This window comes from Eubalaena glacialis, chromosome 15, assembly GCF_028564815.1.
Source record: "Eubalaena glacialis isolate mEubGla1 chromosome 15, mEubGla1.1.hap2.+ XY, whole genome shotgun sequence".
Taxonomy (NCBI): domain Eukaryota; kingdom Metazoa; phylum Chordata; class Mammalia; order Artiodactyla; family Balaenidae; genus Eubalaena; species Eubalaena glacialis.
This window is the reverse complement of record NC_083730.1, coordinates 25,011,523-25,035,451: the sequence shown is the minus strand read 5'-3', so window position 1 is coordinate 25,035,451 and position 23,929 is coordinate 25,011,523. Positions and strand designations below refer to the sequence as shown.

General features: G+C 48.5%; 1 protein-coding gene across 2 annotated transcripts in view; it reads right to left on the bottom strand.

Annotated features, from left to right (window-relative positions):
• Positions 1–23,929, bottom strand: part of MYO5B (myosin VB) — a 372,781-nt gene that overhangs the window by 65,887 nt on the left and 282,965 nt on the right. For both annotated transcript variants that reach the window (XM_061168927.1, XM_061168926.1), the window contains exons 15-17: positions 18,902–19,042; positions 17,884–17,981; positions 11,629–11,715 (exon numbers count right to left, since the gene is read on the bottom strand). In XM_061168927.1, coding sequence (XP_061024910.1) covers positions 11,629–11,715; positions 17,884–17,981; positions 18,902–19,042 — 326 coding nt within the window. The remainder of the gene's footprint in view (positions 1–11,628; positions 11,716–17,883; positions 17,982–18,901; positions 19,043–23,929) is intronic.

Genomic DNA, 23,929 nt, shown 5'->3' with positions numbered 1-23,929 from the left:
GAAACACTTAAGGTTATTTGCCCAGCTAAACGTTGCTTCAATGATTTCAATCAGGCACAAGAAATGTCAAGAAAACTCCGAAGCCCTGACCGACCTAATAGTGGCGGCCCAGGAACAGAGAGCTGGATGGATAAGCTGCAAATTAGACGTGCATTTTGTTTTTAATACATGCAAACGCTGTTGAATTTTTTCCAGGCTCTTTCTGCACCAGCCCTCAAGTTTTAAACATAGACCATTCTGTTTACTGATACTTCCACGTGGGGCAAGATGGATCTGGGCAAGAATCAAAGAGAATGAAAAGTGTCCTTACTCCCCACGCCCGCCATCCGTGTTTCACCCGCATCATGCACTCCTTCCTGCCCGCCCAGCGGGGTGTGGGCTCGCCCTTCAAGGTGGCTCAGCACTTTCGGCGTGACTTTCTGAGGCCACTTTCCACCTCCTGCAGTTCAGTTAGCCATGTCCTCATCTGTCTTGTTTCTCACTATGAGTTTGCAATTCCTCTGGGGAAATAATTAGAGCAGCGTTTCACTGGGCTAAAAACCTTCAATGCTTCTAATTTGAAAACCACTAACTGCTGACAGTTCCATAACTCAGGGAGATAACAGGCTCCAGGAGATGACGAGGGAGTAGGGAGATGTGGCCACAATACAGAAAAAACTTGGAGGACGGGAGCAGAGAAGCCCGCTCTGACATTGATTGGCAGTGTGACCTTAGGCAAGTCGCAGACTGGACACCTCACCTCCCCCATCTGCAAGTGGAGAGAATATCACCCACCTCACGAGTACCTCCCAGGACTTCAGTAGCCAGTGAGTTCACAGATGTGGAGGGTCTGGAAAGCTGCAACGCTTCCTAAAGACCTAAGTTACTCTCCCTTCCCATCCAAGCCCTGCCCCTTTTCTTTAAAAGGCTTCCTCAGATGCCTGCATCAAGGTGACACCAATGGGGGAGGAGGATGCTGCAGAAAGCAGCCCGTCCACAGAGAAGGGCTTGGGTGGGCACTCCCTCACGGGGTACCACAACAGGGTCCGAGCATGTATGTGTCCTTCACCAAAGGACCCAGAATCAAATGTGGATTCCCTTTTCTGTGGACCTCTGTGCTCTTAGAAATGAAATCTTGGGCTTCCCTGGTGGCGCAGTGGTTGAGAATCTGCCTGCCAATGCAGGGGACACGGGTTCGAGCCCTGGTCTGGGAAGATCCCACATGCCGCGGAGCAACTAGGCCCATGAGCCACAACTACTGAGCCTGCGCATCTGGAGCCTGTGCTCCGCAACAAGAGAGGCCGCGATAGCGAGAGGCCCGCGCACCGTGATGAAGAGTGGCCCCCGCACGCCGCAACTGGAGAAAGCCCTTGCACAGAAACGAAGACCCAACACAGCCAAAAATGAAAGAAAGAAAGAAAGGAAGGAAGGAAGGAAGGAAGGAAGAAAGTCATTCTCCTACATACCACAATACCATTATCACACCCAACACAATTAAAAAAAAAAAAAAAAAAAAGAAATGAAATCTTCACAGGAAAGGCTCCCTCATCCGTAAGAGGAAAACCTTCCAAGGGAATCTAAATAGAATATGTGATTCTTTTTCCAAAAGTAGAATTTCTTAACAAGACTTTCTGATTTGGCAGGAACATCTGGATGGAGGTTTTCTGTGCCCATGTAAAAGTTAGGAAAGACCGCTTATTATCACCACAGGTGTCCAAGGTTTCCCCTGGAGCATATGTACCACGAAACCTCTCTCTCTCGTAGCATTTGAAGTATTCCCGTTTCCCTGTGGGACACAGAGCTTTCCGCGTTGTATTGTGGATATTTTTTTGTACATGCTAGCTTCTCTGCTGGACTTGTGCTTCCTTTGGCCAAGCTCGGATACGTCTTCTGATACTTTTTTAAAACCTCCCAGCACCTATCATGCATGGTATCTTTACCCGCAGTCACTTACTACATTTTAAAAACTCGGTATTTTCTGAGCTTTAAAATGGCTGGAACCCAGTGTGAAACTTTTCTCTCTACCAGAGTTTCTCAAGGAGGGCAGGAGTGGCTCTGGGGCAGACACTTCCTCAGTGTGTGGGACAGTTCCCCAGGACACAGGACACAGAGCATCTTTCCACCGTTACCCACCACCCCATTCATCAAGATATGCAAAAATGCCCCCAAACATTTGTGGAATGTGTATTACAGCACACAGTTCTAGCACAGGAACCTTTCGAACGACGACCATGACTGCCATCCGCCTCCATAGTGTGAAGCTGCTTCCTCCCGGTCCCCCCACCCTCGCTGGCTGGCCCTGGAGACACCCTCTCCCAGGCATCTCTGTGGCCGATGACCTGGGGGTGTCTTTTAAGCCCACCCTGGGCCCAGCTGCTCTTCCATTCTATTCCATATTAGCGGTGGGAGAAGAGCTCCCATCCTGAGTGTATTCCAGGCCTCAACTGTGGCCCCAACCCTGGGCTATGTGGAGTCGTAGGGGCCTCAGAGACAGGACTCACTCAGCCCTGTTCTCTCTGGATTCAGACTCGCATGCCAGGGGTCTGGCTGAATGTCCCAGACTTTAATATCGTGTTTTCTCTGAAATAGAGGCCTACTTCACCCTGTGTGTCTCTGGTCTGCTGGGGAGCAGGCATGCCCACCAGTAGAGTGGTCACAGCTGGGTGTGGGGAAAGCCCAGGACCTGTGATGGCTCCTGGGAAGAAGTGGGAGCAGGCACGGTGGATGAGCTGCCCCAGGGCAAGGGTTCAGCAGAGCCCACCAGTCTGGAAAGGTGCTTCCTCGTTACAAGCTCCTCAGGCCTCAAGACAGTGTGTGGTGGAGCACATGCAGTGGGGTGATGTTTTGCTTGACTGAGTTCCCATCTGGAGCCTGATACCATACTTAACATCTACACATGGGGACACCCACAGAAGAACACACCTGCCTGCAGGGCCCCAGTGGACCAGTGTGTACGATGGGGTGGATCTGCAAAGGTGGCAGCACTTCGCTTCCTCCTCTTGGACAGGCTTCCTCATGCGGGGACTGGCTGGCAGAGACAAGCTCTGAGTCTCTCCAGTACGACTAGAGTATGAGGCTACGTCACACAGCTTCTCTGACATCAGGCCACAAGAGGAATCCCTGAAGATGGCATGTCAAGTTATCACAAGGACCCCTAAGAAAAAGGTGACGCATCCATCAGGGCTTTTCAGGTCAGGATTAGGTGGGTCAACCTGTACTCTGACACACCTCACGGCCCCGTGACATTCAACTTAGGCAAAGATCCTGGTCATGTCGACACAGAACGTACAGGGTTATGCTTCTCTTCTAGTTTGAGAAACTTCAGGAGCCTGTGAGCCCCGGGGGCCGGGGTGGGGGTGGGGCCTTGTCCCCTCCAGTGTCTCACACACGGGCCAACAGACATTCGTGGGGCAGAGGTGTTTAGCCATGCTGAGATGCCTGTTAACCAGGACCAACAGAGTCTCTCTAGATACGAGTTGCGGAAACAATTTTCATGATGGACACCAGGCACCATACTCTTCTCTTGTTCTCCCTTTTGAAGAAACAAACCAGTGGAGAAATAAATGATGCTGGATGCAGGAGTTATCCTTGGAACTGTATCAAGGATGGACAAAATTTTCCAAGGGACACAAGAGACCAAAGTCAGAGGAGAGGGCACTTTGTAGAAGACTCACAAGTGAAGGCATCCTTAACCCCTGGCCATGTGGTATGACGGCTCCACCCCTTTCTATCTGTGAGGATTTAATCTGATCACTTAACTCTTAAGGGATCTGTTTTGTCATCCTAAAATGGGGTGATACCCCCTTATCTTGCCTACCTCAAGAGTCAATATGGTCTTTTCAACAAATGGTGCTGGCACAACTGGTATCTGTATGCAAAAGGATGAGGTTGGACCTCTACTTCACATTATACATAAATTAACCCAAAATGGATTAAAGACCTAAACCTATAAAACTCTTAGAAGAAAACATAGGTGTAAATCTTTGTGACCTTGGATTGGACAAACAATCTCAGAGGAAAAAACAGATACATTGGACTCTTGCTAAATGAAAAGCTTTTATGCTTCAAAGGACACCATCAAGAACGTGAAAAGACACCCCACAGAATGGGAGAAAATATTTGCCAGTCATATATCTGATAAGGATCTAGTATCTAGAATATGTAAAGAACTCCTACAACTGAACACCAAAGAGACAACTAACTCAATTTAAAAATGGGCAAGTGATTTGCATACCATTTCTCCAAAGAAGATGTACGAATGGCCAATAAGCACATGGAAAGATGCTCAACTTCATTAATCATCAGAGAAATGCAAATCAAATCACAGTGGGATGCCACTTGACACCCACTAGGATGGCTATAATAAAAAAGACAGACAATAACAAGTGTTGGCAAGAATGTATAGATATGGGAAGCCCCATCCGTTGCTGGTGAGAATGTAGAATGGTGCAGCCATGCTGGAAAACAGTAGCAGTTTCTTGAAAGAGTAAAGAGTTACCATATTACCCAGCAATCCTACCTCTAGGTATAAATAGGAGAAATAAAATATACATGCATATAAAACTATGTGCATGAATATTCAGAGCAGTATTATTCATACTTGTTAAGAAGTGGAAATAATCCAAATGTCCATCAACTGATGAATGGGTAAAATAAAATGTGGTGTATTCTTACAATAAAATAGTGTTAAGCATTATAAAGGAATAATGTTCTGATGCATGCTACAACATGGATGAACCTTGAAAATATTATCCTAAGTGAAAGAAACCTGACATAAAAGGCCACATGTTGATCACATGTGTGATTCCATTTATATGAAATATCCGGAATATCGGGAATAGGCAAATTTAAAGAAAGATGATACTCATGCAAAGGTGACAGGGTGCTCACCCCGCCACGGACACCCCATATTTGCCTTTCCCTTTATCCCCCACGTACGTCCTGGGCCTCCCAGGGGAACACAGGATGAGACCCCAAGGTGGCCCTGGGTCTGAAGGTCGCTAAGCCCTACTGCAGGGGAAGGGAGACACAGGCCTTCCCCACTGGCTTCATGCTGGAGCCGAGACGCTAGGTGAGGACAGAGACAAATCTAGGCAGTCCCGGCACTGCCCTCAGACAGTCAAGTGGCTGCGGTTTACCAGGGGCCAACACTTGCCTCTGGGCGACAGCTGTAGGGTAGGATGCATCTAAAAATCACCTGGGAAATCTTGTCGATGGCAGACTCTGAGTCTGAGGTGGCTCCTGGCTTCTGGGAACGCTTCCACATGACCGTGATGTGCAGCTGTGGTCAAGAACCCTGTGTGAGACCATGGTCCCCAGAAATGAGCACAGAGCTCAGGGGAGAAAAGGCCACAACTACCGGCAGGAAGAGCTGAGATAAAAAATTATTTTGCTCCAAAATAAGTTCTACATTCTTCTTTCTTGGTAGGATTTTTAAAAGCAAGGCGAGTAACTATGTGTCTGTTTGTTTAATCATGATTAAATAGGAAGGTGAACCAAGCAATTTCTCAAGCCTCCATCCAGGTCTCCAAGCCTATGCTATTTAGTCCCTATGGGGCAGCGGGGTGAAGCTGGGGAAGGAGTGGAAGTCTTTTCGGAAAGCACCAATGAGTTTTTCTGACGTGACTATGAGGTAGAGTGAAGAGTTACGGTGAGTTTTTTTCCTAGGATATAAATACTGCATATTCAAGCAGCTCCCCTCTCCCCCCACCCCCACATGCTTGTTTTGCTTAAGTGGAATTTGCTTCACAATTCCTCCAGGACACAAAGCTGCTCTGAAGCCCCCCGAGGAGGGAGACAGGTGACTGCGCAGGCGTAAGACACCTCCCGGGGGGCTGGGAGTCAGGTGCTGGGGGACGAGCTTGTCTTCCTGGACAGCGCATTTATCACGGTGCTTTATGGACGTGATCATGGACATTTTTCTTAGCCAATGTCACATTTCAACTTGAATGATACATTTTCATTTTAAATCAGACTCACAGAGGGCCATAATTCTCAGAAGGATAAAAACAGATGGGTATACTGAAGCCTGAGACCGGGGTGAGGGAGCACCAGAGGTGGCTGCTGGCCGGCAACTCTGCATTCGTCCTCTCTGGCTTGGTGGACTGCGTGGGCACTGGCATCTATTAATTTCAGAACAGGGCTAAGAGTTCCACACCCAGGGCATCAGTAGGCTGGATGCAGGAACCTGGCCTGAGATCCCAGCTGAAAAGGGCTGCTTTTGGCTCGGGCTCCTTGGGGAAGAGCCCTCTGGACATTTCATCACAAGTCCCTGCCACCCTGGAACATGCGTTCCCTTTCCCTTTGCCATTTTCTTCCCTGTAAAGTGATACCTGCCCTGTGGCCACAGAAGTAGGAGAAACGTAGGAAAATGTTAAAAGTTGTAATCCCCCTAATCAAAGAAGCCATTCAAGTTTCCTTTGGAGACAGCTGTGCAAAGCTATGGCTGCCTGATGAGCTCATGCACATGAAATCACTTGGCTGCACTGAGTCTCAACAGCCAAGGAAGGTGAAGTCTTTTTGTGATGACCCTCTGGTCCCATGAAGGTCTCCTCAAGTCAGGTCAACAAAATGACTGTTCACCTCTACACTGAGGGAACACACGTGACGCCTGTGTGTTTCCTTCAACAGCAAACACCTTGACAGGCACACAGTATCCGTTAAACCTCACTCACTTCACCCCCAGACACAGCAGAGACACACCAGGCTTCTGGATGAAGCAGTTAGGTAGCATTTTGTTTTTAACCAGCGAGGTCACTTCACGGGGTTACCAAGGCTGGCAGGTACCGAAAGTCAGGCCATGTGCAGAGTCAGAGACTACGGGTGTGGTGGTTTGCCCCGTAGCCCTTCCCCCTCACCACTCACCTTCCAAATAAATGCCACCCGAGGTGCTGTGACTTGGCGGTGGGGAGAAGTTAGGATCCAACTGAAATAATATGGGTGATTCAACTCCGTCTCAACACTAACAAAAGTGTCACAACACTATGGTGCCTCTTTCCAAAAGTTAGTATTTCAAATGGCAGTTTGGGGAGGAAATCCTCTCTTTGACCCTTCAGCTAAATCTGCTAAGATAGCAAATAGGAGGAGGATATGGAAGGCAGTGTTCTGGATCTAATCCCAAACATTTAAATCACAGCATTAAGTAACATCTTCTGTGATACCAGAAAATACCAGGCTTTCTTTCCTTCCCTACAATACCTTTCCAACATCCAAATGTGTTTTGCAATTACAAAAGCAAAAGGTACAGATGCCCTTGTAATTATCTGCTGGGAAGAAGTCTGAAACAATTAGGGAGGAAGGGAAAGACACCCATCAGCTGCCCCGTAAGAGGCCAGCAAGTCTGTGGGCATCTCCACTTCAATGGCAACTCTGCCTGCAGCCAGGTGGAATGAACAGCAGGAGAAGTGGTTCTCCATATGAATCGAAAGACTTGGAGGGAATGCATTCTCTTGGCTGCCAAGGAAGGGGTTGTCTGGATGAGGCAAAAAGCAGCCCTGGCACGCGAAGACTGGAGGACTGAGCTGGGGGAACAGGCACTGAGCTGATCTCCCCCATCACTGGACAGGAAGAGCAACCCACCATCCCTTCCAGACCTGGACCTCATGCTGCACCCTGACTGGCAGTAACCTCCCGCTGCCTCCGCATCAATCCGAATCCTCCTCACCCTTCAAGGCCCAGCTCACATCTTACCTCCTCCATGAAGCCATGTTTCCTCCTAAACTTGCACCTACAACAGTTAGTTGTTCTGTAACTGCTTTAGGCGTGTAGCACTCACTCCTCCTAGACTGTGAGCTCCTGGTGGCCAGAGGCCATGCCTTACATCCTTAATTCCCTCAGAGCAATCGGCATGGAGCTAGATGCTCGATACGGGGTGAGACATGCTGTGGAAGGACAGACTAACAGGAGAAAGGGATACCATGAAGGCAAGAAAAACTTCTCATGCTACAAAAACTCATGGGAGACCACAGGAGTAAAACGCTCTCCCCTTCCTCTTCCACCTCCTAAACAGATGATTTTGTACTGTGACAGCAAAACCAGTGGGTGGCACATGCTGTCACTCCGATTGATTTCACAGTGAGGCTGCGAGGAAGCTCCATGGGTGAATCAGAGGTGACAGAGATGTGCAGGGGCCTCTGCCTGAAACATGGTCTACAGTTAAGCGTGTCAGACTCAAAGACTTCTAGCCTTTCCTTGACATTCTCCAAGAAAAGAGGGTCATGCCCTCTGCAAGTCATTTGTCCTACTATTAAACAATTCATTCTGTTAGAAAGTTCTTGGCGAAACAGGTGGCTCCTTGAATACTGAGACGGGTCCCCAAGCTTCCATCTACCTTAGAATATCTCATTTTCACAGGGTCCCGATGTTCACGCCTCCCATCGGACAGGCCCACCGTTAGCACCCATTATATGTTACACACAAAGATGAGCGCCTGAGTTTCTCTGCTTACCTCCAGACCTCTGCATTGTACAGCACAGGTATGCTTGTGAGGACCCGTGATCCCTAAGTTTCCTGCGCAGGGACCCTCAACAGTTTAACACGGGACATCTCAGCTCTACTCTGTTTTGACGTACTTTAGACAGTTCTTAGACTGACCTTTTCAATTGCTTGGAGAGTTTTGAGAACTCCAGAATGCTCTTTTGAGGCGACCAGGCACATCAGGATCTCACAAAAACAAAGCTAGAAATGTCTGATATAGATACGTCCTACCCAGATAATTACCCCATAAGGATGCAGCTTCTCGCTCACATCTGGATGAGGAATAAATATGTTATTAAATGCTTATGTGCCTGGCACTGTGCTGAGGACTTCAGATGCATTACCTCATTTATCACAACAGTCTATGAAGTAGGTCTGATCATTCTACTAAATGATGAGGGAACCCAGGCTCAGAGAGATTCATTTACTCGCCTGTGGTCACCCAGCCTAGCAGTCTGGGAGCTGACACTGAAATCTAGGCCTGACTCCGAAGCCCGAGGTCCAACCACCAGCTCCTGATGGCTCCAGTCCAGGCTGCGCTTCTGCAGTCTGGTCTTTTACTTACAAGCTGGAGAGGGCAGGGAGCAGCTCCACACCAGGCCTCCAGCCTGGGCCCAGCCCACAGGACCCCACCTGCCCCCTCATGCCTCCGAGACACCTGTTTGGAAGAACAGTGAAGAAACGCTTCACTGATGAAAGCAGTTAAGACGTTTGCCAACCACCACCCGGCAGAGCAGGGCAGGGTGATTCTAGCCCAGCCCGAGCACAACCAGCTGGTGACCCAGGGCAGCTCACTTCCTTCTCGGGGCCTCCTTGGTGAAGGTGCATCTTAAATCAGGAAGCATCCACACCTATACGTACAGCTAAAGTGAGCTCAGGCCACAACACACTTTCTACCACAAACTGCCACCTTCTATTTTCCATCTGAAGTTATTTCGTTAAACAAACAAGATGTTGGCCGCAGCCCATTAAACTGCTTTCCTGACCCACTAGTGGGTTGCGATGCAGTTTTGAGAGACACTGGACTAAAGAAGGGGGATTAAAGAAACCTTTCTGGGAGCCCAGCAGAGAGAAGAGCCAGGAGCAGGAGCGGGCCCGGCTGCCAGTAGAACACGGTTTGAAAACCAGTTGCTCGACAGCTCCCTAGCGTCCTTGTCAAGTTCTTAAGTGGGACAAACTATGCCTGGTCTGAACCCTGTGCTTGGAACATCTCTGAAAGGCCATCCAATCAGCCAGGCTACAATACTTTGAACTCAAGATTGAACCACTGTGCCTGCGGCCTGAGCCCCTTCCACTCAGTCACAAGGCTGGTGTGGATGCTGCAGGGCAGGAAGGAGGAGCACAGAGCCTTCACCTAAGAAGGGCAAGCGCGGCCCACCTCATTAATCGTGGAGCTGTCAGCAAGTTGTGTTCAGACCCCAAGGTCCAAAAATGAGATGGAGCCCCAGGACGCTCCTTGTCTGTTTTCTAAGAAGAGAGATGTGGTTGAAAGACAGGAATAGCAGCCTTCCACCCGCAGCTGGAACAGATCATTCTGAGCAATGCTGGAACCTGCTGGGTTTTGAGAAGCCGCATGGATGTTGCAGATTAGTGACAGTTCTTTGCACTTTCCAGGTCAAATGCAAATTCCTAATTCCATCAGCAACTTCCTTCCCAGGCCTAACATCTGGGAGCCGTTGATGGTTAAGTTGTTTCTGGGTAACTGACCACTGCATATGAATGTTTCCTCAGCTGCAGTGGGAAAGTGCCAGGTGGAGATGGCAGGAGGGGGGCTGGGCTGCCTCTCCTCCTCCCCATTTCTGGCTCCTTCCTCCTTCTGACACTTAGAGGACCTTCTTCAAGACAGGTGGGTTCCTGTGGAAAATACCACAGGCTCTGGGTTGCTACACTGCTCTGTTCAGCTCCAGTTCCTGGCAGAAGATGTTTGGCTTATGTGATTTCACGGGGGCTAGTGGTTGCTATCTGTACCCCACCCCTATTTCAGGCCAGTGTCCAGCAGAGGGGATCCACGGTCTTGGCACAGCTTCAACAGACACTGGGGTGGCTCAATGGCCTATGCACAATGCAAATTAGAGCATGATAGCGGTCTTTTAACTCAAAGAAATGACATTTTCCATCATATATTTGATTCTATATTAAAAGGTAAAGGGGTCCATTGACAGACGAATAGATAAACAAAATGTGGTCTCTACATATAAGGGAATATTATTCAGCCTTAGAAAAGGAAGTTCTGACACATGCTACAACATGGATGAATTTTAAAGACATTATGAGAAGTGAAATAAGCCAGGCACTAAAAGACAAACACTGCATGATTCCACTTCCATGACTCATCAGCGTAGAGTCATCAGAATCATAGACACAGAAAGTAGAATGCTGGCTGCCAATGGAGGGAATGGTGAGTAGTGCTTAATGGGTACAGTTTCAGTTTTGCAAGATGAAAGAGTTCTGTGGATGAACAGTGGTGATGGTTGTACAAATATGAATGGACTTAATACCACTGAACCGTACACTTAAAAATGATTAAGATGGTAAATGTTAGTGTATTTTACCACAATAAAGAACAAACAGGGGGCTTGCCTGGTGGCGCAGTGGTTGAGAATCTGCCTGCCAATGCAGGGGACACGGGTTCGAGCCCTGGTCTGGGAAGATCCCACATGCCGCGGAGCAACTAGGCCCATGAGCCACAACTACTGAGCCTGCGTGTCTGGAGCCTGTGCTCCGCAACGAGAGAGGCCGTGATAGTGAGAGGCCCACGCACCGTGATGAAGAGTGGCCCCCGCTTGCCTCAACTAGAGAAAGCCCTCGCACAGAAACGAAGACCCAACACAGACAAAAATAAATAAATTAATTAAATAAATTTTAAAAAATTAAAAAAGAAAAGAACAAACAAACAAAAGGTAAAGAGGACAAGGTAGGAGCTGGGCACAGGAGAAATCCCCTTGGCAACTCCAGCCAGCTCGACACCCAGACCAATGCCAAGTTGAAATCTGACAAGCTGTCCAGGAGGATGCTACCGTTGACACCCGTATTTCTCAGCCCAAACTGAAATTCTTTCGTCTGTCAGCGCCCTGCTTGAGCCCTCCGTGTTGGGGAACGTTTCTGGAGGCTCTGTCTTGGAGGACAGCACATAAGAGGGTTCCCTGGGGAGCCAGGCTCCAGGGGGCGCGGTACCTGGACGGGTAGCCAGCTGCGCTGATCCGAATGGTCTCCAACACCCCGCACGCTCGGAGCTGCTGCACTGCTCTCTTCGGGTCAAAGCTGCAAAACACAAGACAAGCAGTGAGTGCCCCAACGGCAAAGTAATGGAACAGGGGAGAGGGAGAGACCACCCCCTCCTGCACAGGCACCCTGGAGCTCAAGGTCAGGGGCCAAGCACAGACTAAAAGACAGTGACTGACGGCACATGAGCCACCTCAGCACCTCAGTTCTGTGCACATGCTTATTCTCACCTGGCAAACTCCTCTCCTCTGCCCCCTGCATTCTGCCCACCCACCAAGGCTCATTCCTGCTTCCTCTGCAGAGCCTTCCCTCATTATTTCCATACACAGGGGCACCTGTCTTAATTCAACGGCCAAATCATATACACTCGGCACCACAAGCATTATTTGGCTCCGGAGTTAAAAGGGGGAGTCTCAGGCCAGGCAGACCTGGGTTTGAATCATGACGTGATCACTTATAGCTGCATGTGTGATTTGGGCCAAGTAACATAACCTTGCACGGCAGTATCTTCATCTGTCAAGTGGGGATCATAGAAGTATCCCTTTTAGAGGGTTAGTGTGAAGATGAAATGTAATGGCCCATGAGAGCAGTGAGAACAGCGCCTGGCAGAACATAAGGGCACACGTGTTGTTAGCTACTATCATGATAGCTGCCCAGTTAAGAATCATATAGATGAAGAACTTTATCTTCCTGTCTTTAGAGATATGAGCCATGACTTCAACAACTCACCCACCCTAAAATGCTACGTTTAGCACTGAAAACCCAGTTTTTATTCTGGGTATATGTGTATGTGTATGTCTGGGTATACGTGTATGTCCTACACATATACTGAGTAGGACACTGGAATAAAAAGTCAGACATGGTCTGGATTTTCTAAGAGTATCCACACTTGAAGAGGAGAGAAGTGTATAGAAGAAGTAAACCACAAGGCAGTATGTGATAAAGGTGGTAAAAATGCTGAAAGAAACTGGAGGGAAAGATGTTGAGGTTGGCTGGGGTAATCAGGGAGTCTTCGTGGAGAAAGAATTAAGCTGAACTAGAATTAATCATTTATATTTGGGATGAGGAATAAATGTTTCCATTTCTTTCTGGCTGTTCTGAAGCTTGGCTACAAGCCGAGGGCCTCTTGCTCCTTGCACTCTGGGAGGACGGAGGGCAGGGGTGAGGCCCTCCAGACTCAGTCCCGGATCCTGGGGATTGTACTGGCTTCAGCGCACACCTGGCCGGGCAGTCGGGCAGCCTACTTGCCCTGTTGGGTAAATGCAGATGGCAGCTTCTTTACTTCTAGGACCCAAGAGGGCTCAGGAGGCAACCTCTCACCACATTTGTCTGCCACGCTCCCGGACAGCCCCAGATGCTCTTCTCCCAGCAGCTGGACCTGGCCTGGGGTCGGCCACCCTCGATTCACCTCTCTCCATGGGACACACCCTCTCTGTCCTCCCATCTCTACGACCTGCTCGGCCCCTGGTCACGTTTCTCTCTTACGCTGAGTTGCACGTGGGTCAGGGGCCCAGGAGTCCACTGAGGCAGATGGTGCCCTGCAGTGGCCTGGGCTCAGCAGGCACTTGGTAGTGGGGAAACAGCAGGCATTTTCCAAGTGACTGAAGACCGCGAGCTGACCTTCCCCGGGCACTCTCTTGGTTCCAATGTGCAGGGCTCGGCGTCCCAGGAGACGCCCTCGTCCTCCTCCAGGCCTGGGCTCACTCTGACTTCCTCCCGCCTCCCCCTGCCTGCCCAAGTCCTACATTCTTTGGACACCCAGCTTGTCCATAAAGTCTTCCTGATGACTCCAGCCCCAGGGTGAACATGGCACTTTGAGCGTGCAAGGCACAACTAAGCGCTGAATTCTGCAGAGTTCTGAATACCAAGTTACTTCAGAGGAGTTAATTTCATCTTTTTAGGCAGAGAAAAAGCTCCTTAGCGGAAGGGTCTTACAGGATGAAAGGAAACACTCGTGCCGAGACTAGACCGTAGGCTGAACCTCTTACTATGTCACCCCCCTTTGTAATTTTGCTGAGGCTGCCCCAGGATTCGGCTCAGTTCTGGGATCCGAGGAGGACCTTCATATGGGTGGTGGTGATCAGTTTCATAAGAAGCTCTATGTCCGAGGGACATAAAGGCTGCCTGTGACCTCGAGAGATCCAAGGCGGCCTTTGGGAGGCAGGCTCTGCCGTTTACAGGTTCTGCTCCTCTCGCCTCTCAAGTGGTCAGCTGGTCCCTGAGTTAGGAACGCAACGTGGACGTGCTTGTCCTTGGGAAAGGTTTTCTGCGCACAGCAGCCTCTCCCTCGAGGCACCCTGCAGCCGGGATCTCGACTGGCCATCGGCTTCTTCCCTTTGCTTGGCACAACTACAGGGTCAAGTTCAACGTGCTGCACATGGTGGGGATGGGCAGCATGCTTGGCGAGCACCTGTGACCTCTAGTCCTTTGTGAGCTGTGTGTCTAGCTGGGGTCCCTACTTCCTCCAGGACCTCCTGCTGCTTCCTGGGTGGAAAAATGAGCTGTCACTGAGAGGCCCTTCCCTCCTTAAAAGGACTATTACTCTTCCCCAGCACCCCCATCTCCTCCTGCTCTGGACCCCTGTATCATGTCTGTGAAAACTGGGCATGCCAGCTCTGGACCAGGTCCTGTCTGATGGCTGGGGAGCGGCTTGGGAACGTGACCCCTGCTCCCATGCAGTGCTGTGGAAGCTCTTTGGGGGAAACGTCTTCTCTTGGGGCCCACACACCGAGTTGGTCCCATGGAAGGCATGTGGCAAATAATTTTTGAACTCAGTTTTAACATTCTTCCCTGCTTCTTGATGACCTCAGCAAAATCTCGTCCTTCTGCACACATCCTCTTCCCCGTGGTGGGGGAAACGAGCAAGGCTGAAGTTGGGAACTTGGACGGGCCTTAGCTCTGCCACCAACAGCTAATGTCACCTTGGGCAAAACACTCTCTCTGGACCTCGTCTTCCTCACTCATTCAATGAGAGCTGAGAATATCTGCCCAACTCTAATCTACTGGTTTGTTGTAATGATCGAGTGATGTAAAAGAGAGGAAGATGTTAGAAAAAACCCGAGAAGATAGTATACCAAGAAGATACTGCCATGACCCTCCCCTGTCCACACACCCCCAGGGGACATGTAAAGCCTGCCAGCCTTCTGTACCTTAATCTTATCTCCCTGATAGTAAAGAAAACTCACTGTTAAACTCTCTCAGTCTGCCTCCCTGCATTAGTTACCAGTAACTGGGAGTGAAGACCAGCCCTTCCACCTATTACATTTGGGAGGGCCACAGTGCAGACAAGCAACACCTACGTCTGGACTGAAAAATTACCAAAGATATGTAAGGGTCCAACTGCTGAAATGCAGGGTTATACTCTCCTCTCTCAATAAACTGTGCAGGTTCAGCAGAGCTGGAAGCCTCCTGGACGCAGAATGAGACCTCCTCCCACGGCGCTGCCTGACTGATTTCCGCACAGGCTGCCTGGGGCTCTGCGGTGCTGTGCACGCAACACGCAGGACTCCGAGGTGCTCAGGACCGCCTGCTTCTAAGATCAGTGGGCTGGCCTTCAGGAAACCTGGCCAGTTCCTCCGACGAGCCACCCCAGATGATCACACACACCCTAGGCCACCTCCTTCCTGGACACTTCATGCCCTCTCGTCTCTATGCTGCTGCGGCTTCTACAGACCCACTGACAGTCTCTCCTTCCATGTGGTCAACAGTTATTTGTGGCTGGCCACTCCTTAAGGATGAAGGCTACGTCTTATTCATTGTCATTCCACCTGTCCTAGCCCAGTGCTCAGGACAGATGGTTTCTGAATACAGGAAGAGGTAGAGAGAAAGACTTTTATAAAAGAGATGCTAACAAAGCATTCAGTGCAGGACAGCGGCTCTCCACTGGGGACAATTTTGCCCTCCAAGGGACATGTGGTGATGCTTTAAAACATTTTTAGTTGTCACAACAGTAGGGATGCTCCTATCTAGTGGGTAGAGGCCAGGGATGCTGCTAAGCTTCTTCCAGCGCACAGGACACCCCACAGCAAAGAATTCCCTGGGCCAAAATGTCAAGAGTGCTGAGGTTGAGAAAGCCCAGTTTTAGGGGATGGGAGGAGGGATATAGCACTTTCCTTCCAGAATGCCAACAACATCATATATTTTAATGGCATACATTTTTATACTTGTCACAAATAATCCCCATTATCTCCTTGAATTCTTCCATCAGGATAATTATTTCTTTAACCACCATGAACAGATGAGGAAATGAGACTAAGAGGGTAAAGGACTAGTTTGGGAATAGCCAAATAACTGGTAGCAGAGAATCCAGGCTTTCTGACTTGGTTCTGTATTCCCCCCATTTTCTTTATTGGGAGGAAGATTTTGGTCCTGAAGGAAAAGGAGGGTCTTAGAAAAATGGGATATTAGGACTAGAAAGTCCCTTTGAAAGTCCCCAGTGTCGCCTCTCACTTGGGAGGGGGACCCAGCATGAGAACTCGGCACGTGGCGGGCGTCCAGTCTGACGAATGAACTGCCCAAGGTCGCGCTGGCTGGGGGGCAGAGCTGGTGCCAGCCCTGGACTCTCCTCTCCCGGGCCCAGCACGCCGCTCCTGCCCTTCACACGTAATCTAAGTCTTTCACACATGCTGTGTTTCTAACAGCCTCTTTTCTTCTGGAGGCAGCTGGTAAACAGATGCCACATGGGGGGAATTCCTAAGCGTGTCTCGGAAACTTGGAGGAAGGGAGAAGAATGAACGGTCAGCACGCTTCAAAGAAGGCTGATTTGACGCTGTCTTCCTAACCTTTTTCAGCACAAGGCTCCTGTGAGTGGAAGTCAAGCTTTGTTAACTGATACAAATTGCAGAAGGCAGTTCAGATATTCATTCTGAGAGTCAGAGTTGACAAAATAAATTATTTCACAGAAAGAAATTATGCCAGGACCAAAAAGGAAATCAGAAAGATGGGAAGAAAGTGCTTGAAAAATTTAAAAATATCCCTTCTCCGGCCAGAGGGAATAGCACATGTGGAGGCTCAGGGTAACAGAAGAAGAGGCAGCAGAGGTGAGTGAGAGACCATTCTAAAGCCGCAGGGCACTATTCCAGGCAAGAAATGAAGAGAGTCTGAAACAAGGCCAAAGTGGAAGGGAGAGACGAGGGAGATCAGTGTGAGAAATTTTCAAGTAGACTCCATGGGACTTTGACAACGATTGGATCCTGGGGAGTAAGGGAGAGGGAAGAATCAAGGATCATTCTGTCCAATATGGTAGCCACTAGCCACTTGTAAGTAATTAAAATGAAATTAAGAATTCACTTTCTCAGTCACACCAGCCACATTGCAAGAACTCAATGGTCACAAGTGACTAGCGGCTACCATGTTGGTCAAGGCAGATTATAGAAGAGTTCCATCATCACAGAAAGTTCTACTGGACAGCACCGGTCCAGAGAGACCTCAGGTTTCTGGTTTGGAAGAACGAAGTTTGGTGGGTGGATGAGATGTCAGGAAATCATTATGCCTTTTACTACAACAGAGACCAAATAAAGAGGAAACATTCAAGGGGGAAAGAATGAGTCTGAGTCTCCACACGTTGAATGTGAGGAGGCCAATGCAGATGCAGCAGGCCTGCAGAAAGGCTGGCTGGAATCTGGCACAACCCAGAAATGACAAAGATACTGAAGAGTCACTGCTACCCAGATTTGGGTGAGGTCAACCATGTGAGTGGTGACAGAAATGGAAGAAAATTTTTAAGGTAGGAGTAGTGGCAGAATTTGGGTTAGAGTGAGGGGAAGGTGAGCAAGTGTGGGTAACTCCGGAAGCCCAGCAGGAGAGGGGATGTGAGAAATGGGACCATCTGCATCGACACACTGCTTGAGGTTATGTTTCCTCAATCAAGAAGCCTTCCCTGACCACTCCAGACATGCTCTGTCTCTGAACTGAGCAGTCACTGTGAGACGCACTATGTCTGCATTTAACGGCACACTTCTAAGTGGTTCTCGGATTTGTGGGCACATTCAACACCACTGAAAGCAACAGGGGATCGGGGAACTGGATCTTCTCATCCCCCTGAATCCTGCGGACGGCACACAGGTGCAACCTGTATTCGGCACATAAACCATCTGGGGAGTGCAGGATCAGCTACTCATCCTGCTGAAGATCGCAGACCTCTGAGAGGCTGTGCCTGCCCCTGCTGCACCTGAACTTCTAAGGCCACATGAAGAGGCTGGCGCTCACCAGAAGGGGAGCTTCTCGTCGTTGGGCTTGATACAGCGGACGTAGTGCGGCGTTGTGGTGTTCAGGGTCTCCATGAGCAGTTGCAGGGAGGTGCGGAACTGAGGAGACAAAGATCAGTGACTGGTGATTTATTTGTCTTCAGCTTTGTGGCTGAATAATGAACAAAAAGGAGCACACACAGACTGGTGGTAGTATCCGTCAATACTCTTATTGTTTAGATCATTACTGTTTAACCCAGGACAGGGGGACACCCAGGGACCTGGTGTCAGACTCCAGCTCTGACAGCTGCCTGGCTGCATGACCAAAACCAAGGCCCTCCCACGTCCCCAGCACCGGGGCTCCTCAAAGCACGTGGGGAGAGACCGCCCGGGTGCGTCTCACTCAGTGCCCTGATCAGATGAGATAAGGTGAGCAAGTGCTAAGAGCGTGAGAGGGACCATCGCTGTGAATGGAGGCCCATGAGTCCTAAAAGTGAGGCCCTGGAGCCCTGACACGTGGTGCCCGGGCATCCCGGGAATTACTGCCTTATAGGAAATGCTCAGAGCCAGGAATCCATCAAAGTATTAAGGTCAGTGGTTGCCAGGGGCTCAGCAGACACTCTCTTCTCTTGGGAGACACACCGGACATAAAATTCCACAGCAAACCCACAGCAGGAGCTGTTTCTCAGTTTCTGGGTCCCCAGGCTATTGACTCCTCCCTCAACAACTGCATCTCTAGACCTCTGGCCTCGCCCACAGGTGTCTGTGGTCCGGCAACATCTACAATCCCCACAGGGATTAGATGCATCGTGTGGGGCTGGAGTCATCCTCTTTCTCTCTCCTGCCAGTTCCCTCAAGAGAAGGTTTCGCAGCTTCCTTCTTCAAAGGGCACAGAAAGACCGGGCTGGGTGCTGGGGATGCAGATGCCGAGGCCACTCTGGCCTCCCTCTGACTCTGCACCTACATCCTTCGTCTCCAGGGAGGCAGCCCCGCTACACGTGCCAGGGCCCCCAGCTCCCGCCGTGAGGCCTGGGGCTGACCTGGTGGCCCACAGTTTTCTTGTGCTCCTTGTTGGAGGCTTTCAGGGGGGGTCTGGCAGAGCGAACGCTGATCTTTGAAGATGTGGCGGCAGCAGGAGCAGAGTCTTTGCCATCATGGAACAAGTCAGCCACCAGGGGGAACTAGAAACAAACACAGGAAGAAGACAGAGAACAAGAGTTCCTGGACTTTACACTGCTTATACTCTTTCCAAGTAGCTTTCCAGTACACGCCTGCGAGAACTGGAAACACACATCCACATTATTCCTAATAGCGTTACACATGTACAGCACTATTCCTAATGCCCACAAAGCAGGAACAAGCCAAATGCCCATCAACTGATGAACAGACGAGCAGAATATGGTGAATTCATGCAGTGCAATATTACTCAACAAAAAATATAAAGGAATGAAGTCCTCGTACATGCTACAACCTGCATGAACCTTGGAAACATGCCAAGTGAAAGAAGCCGGACAGAGAAGACCACAGAGTGTGTGATTCCATTTACAGGAAATGTCCAGGGGACAGAAGGTAGTATACGGTTTGCCAGGGGCGAGGGGAGGGGCAAAGTGAAATGCCTGCTGATGGGGACAGAGTTTCTTTTTGGAGTGATGAAAATATTCTGGAATTTAGCATGGCGATAGTTGTACAACTTGGTGAATATACTAAAACCACTGAATTACACAATTTAAAAGGGTGAACTTTTGGTACAAGAATTATATCTCAATTTAAAGAAAGGAAAAAAGTAATTTTCCCAGACAATCTCACTTAACCTTTACCTACAAAGATGGGCAAAAACTTCTTTCCCTTCTGGTGTGGTAGAAGGTAGCTATGTTCTAAGAAAACTGTTTAAATTTTTCCATACTTATTATTACTGGGTCTTGTAAAGTTATTTAACTTCCTTAAGCCTTATTTTCTTCATCAGTAAAATAGGGATAAGAATGTACCCATTATATGGAGTTGTTATGAGACTAAATAAGAATACCTCTGTGTTAACACACTGTGTGTACCAGGGTGAAGATCAGGCCATGCATGAGGGGCAGGTGGGACAGAGAGTCCCAGCCCTCCCCTGTCCCCTACAAAACTAGTCCTGCCAGCATCCCTTGGGGAAGTGGATGCTGGGGAGAGAATCAAGTGTTGTAAGGCCACTACCACATGCCTGCACGTGGGGAGGGAACAAAAGGAGCCCCGGGCCCCACTCTCAAACCCTGAGCCACTCCCAATCCCAACAGAAGAGAGGCTCAAATGCTTGTGCCTCAGGGTCCCGGCTCTGCTCCTTCGCATCCCCTGCACCTTTCTTCCCACAGCCCCCATAACGATGGTGTCACCCATCTCCTCCTGCCAATTCTGAATGCCCTGAGTCTGCCTTCCGGGGGCTCTGCAATCTGATCCCACTCACCCCCTCTCAGATAATACCTTTTTTCTTTAAATTAATTTTTATTGGTGTATAGTTGCTTTACAATGCTGTGTTAGTTCCTGCTGTGCAGCAAAGCGAATCAGTTATACATATACACGTATCCGCTCTTTTTTAGATTTCCTTCCCACTTAGGTCACCACAGAGCAGTGAGTAGAGCTCCCTGTGCTATACAGTAAGTTCTCATTAGTTACCTTATTTTATACATAATAGTGTATACACGTCAATCCCAGTCTCCCAGTTCATCCCACCCCCCCTTCCCCCCTTGGTAACCATAAGTTTGTTCTCTACATCTGTGTCTCTATTTCTGCTTTGCAAATAAGTTCATCTCTACCATTTTTCTAGATTCCACATATAAGCAATATTATATGACATTTGTTTTTCTCTTTCTGACTTACTTCACTCTGTATGACAGTCTCTAGATGAAGTTGATCACTTTACTGTCACATAAACCACCACGCTTGTTATTCCCACCTTTGCTCACTGTTATTCTTATCTGAAACACCCACCCCCTTCTCCTACCTGCTCGTCCTGAGAACCCCATCTCTCAGGGTCCGGCCCTGCCTCCTCCACGACCCTTTCCCAGGTCACTTCATCCACTCGTTTCTGCCTCCCCCAGGCTCAGCCTGTGCCATCTGGGTACCACTCGAGGTCTGTGCTGGGCCCTGAGCCCTAGGCTTGCTGAACCTACAGCCTCCTAGCCTCCCCCCTTGATGGAGGATGAGAGCTGAAGAGAAGACTAAAGGAGATAATCCACGTGAGTACAGAGAAGAGTGCCCGGCATAGAATAAGCACTCACACATGATCTAGTTTTACTGTTTTTATTGGGGGTATATATATATATATATATATATGAAAAATCTGCCTACATTGTGAAAGTACAGATGCCTGAGGAAGTTATATTTTTGAGCTGAAGAGGAAACAGAATCATGGAATTTAAATCTGGAAGAACCATAAAGATCAACCCTCAACTTCCTGTGGCAGGTGAGGAAAGAGCAGCTCTGGGAGGAGGGACCTACCAGACCCTGCTTCAACCCCCAGTCGCCCCACAGCAACCATGGCGGGCGGCATCAGCTCGCCCAGGGCTGTTGGTTAATGGATGAGCCAGGGCTGGAAGCACTGACCTGGGCCTCCTCTCTGAAGACCTCTTCCCTGAGATTCAGCAGGTCCACATTCCTCCGACTTTCTGCCTACTTTTCCCAATGTGTTCTTTCCCAGCACCTTTCACTGGTCCATCTTCTGCACTTCTCTCCTTTGAGTTGCTGATCCCCAAAACTGCATCCTCACCACTTAATTTTTCTAACACTCATTCCCTGGACAGTATCCTTCATGCCCATGGCTTCAACTATCACCTTCAAGCCCGTCTCTCCATCTTGATTTTCTTCCACTACCACGGTCCATAGTTCCAACCATCTGCTGAATATCCCGCTCCTCCCCCCTCTGGGTGTTCCACTGGAAACTCCACATTCAACATGGCCCAAACCACCGCCACCTGCTGTCTTCCCAGATTTAGCTTAGAGATCCTGCCATCACCCTACTTCTCATCCCCATCAATCACCAAGTTCTGTCCATGGTTAAGTCTCGGCAGTCCTTTCTCGATCAACCAGAACGTCGCTGCCCTGGTTCAGGTCTACCTGAGCTCTCTCCTGGGTCACTATAGTCACCTACAAAACTCAAGTGCCCTACCTCCAGGCATACATTCATACAAACACATTCTACCCCACAGCCAGTTTTCTCTAACTCCAAACCATACCCAGTAACCCCCTGTTTACAGACCTGCTGGTCCTCACTGACCATTGCAGAGAGCCACCATCACACATATTAACTGAGAACAGGGGTAAGGGCTGGAGGGGTGGGGGGAGAGGACAGCCCAGGCATGGGGACTCTGTAAACTGGTGCCAGAGAGCCAAGGCACACGTGAGAAAAGGTCAGGTGCCCAGGCAGAGTGGTGCCTAGAAATTTCCATAGGGAAATAATTAATGGGAGGCTGAAGCCAGGTTCACATTCTAAAGACATCAGTGATTCAGTCTGCCAAGTCTAAACAATATATAAACTGATTAAATTATTCTAATTCATATACTTTCAGAAATAGACTTCCAAGATGTTTGAGTCTTGGGTAGAAGTTACCAACTGCATGACTACACTGTTTAAGGGGTCTAATGTACTGAAGTCGTTAGTAGTGGCTTTTTCTGTGAAAAATCTGTTAACTTCTAAGGTCAGGAGCATGTATCAGAACCACAGGAGGAACTTTGAAATCGGATTCAATTGTAAGAGTATTTTAAAACGTAAGCCCCTTTCTCTTGCTTCAATCAGAAAAGCTATGCCTTTCTTTTTTAATTTGACATATTAAAGGATTTATAACTTAAGAACAAAAAAGGAAAACTTCTGTTCAAGGCAGATTTTAATCTACACTGGCACTGTGCTATAATTTGGGAACAACCAAGGTTTAGTCTGGAGAATTTGAATTTTATTTTAAAAGTTATGTTTTAATTGTAGGTCCCTGCTATTGAGACTGCATTTGGAATTGGTAGGGTCCCTGGGATGGAGAAGAAGATGAGTTTGTTGGGACTTTAGGGAGGAGGGGCAGGCTTTACATTCTATACAGAATTTGTATTACAAACTCAGTAAACATACAGAGACATCTAATTTGACCACAGGACTGAAAGACCGACAGGCACCATGTTCAACCTCAGGCTGCAGGCAGTAGTAAAAGACCAAGCAAGTTAATACTCCACCACCTCACTCCCAGCCCACCCACCAGGACAAGGGGGCTGGGCCAGATAGGGACCTCCTTGTCCCAGGAGTGTCCCAGCTGTAAATAAACCCCAAGTCTCAATGAAAAGTAGTTACCAAGCTCTTGTTTGAAAAAGGATTCACGCAAAGGAACACATTTGTGAGTGAGAGAAAAAAACAATTTTTTTTTTTAATTGACTAACTCCAGTTCTGCTCTTAGAGTGACTGGAAAGTCTATTTACCAGCTGACCGACCAGTAATGGAAGTACTACAATTCATCTTAGGGCAGCCCTCAGAAACACTATCCACCTGGGCCTTTCTAAAAATTTACTCCCTTCAGTCTTGAAAACACTTAGATAAAACCTTCAAACAAACCAAGTACTTCCCTGATACTATTTGTCACTTATTTCAAAGTGTCCACAGGTACTGGCTTTCATGTCCTCTGCTATTCAAGTCTACATATAGATTTTAAAAGCCTGAGGCAGATCTATTTGAAAAGGGATTAAAAGAAGTATGAAAACACTTTCCAAAGACCACTTGACAGTTTAAGAAAAATGTCAGTTACAGGTATATACATAGCTGTTACCTTGGAAATCACACCTATTCACTTCCATTTATATGAACATAAAATATCTTTTCTTTAAAACAGACATGTGAAACTAAAATAAGACACACTATAATAACCATTTGATTGGAATCTCTTGTCTAGAATCTTATCTTTAAAAGCTACGGCTGTAAACAAAGTAACAAACACATTTTCTTTTCAATCAATTCTTTTAATTGGTAAATGCTACCCTCTGGGGGGGAAAAAAAATCTCGAACTTTTAGGTAAGAAATATTCTGTTTTTTGGTGGAAAAGTCTCAGCACTTCATTTGTTTAAAG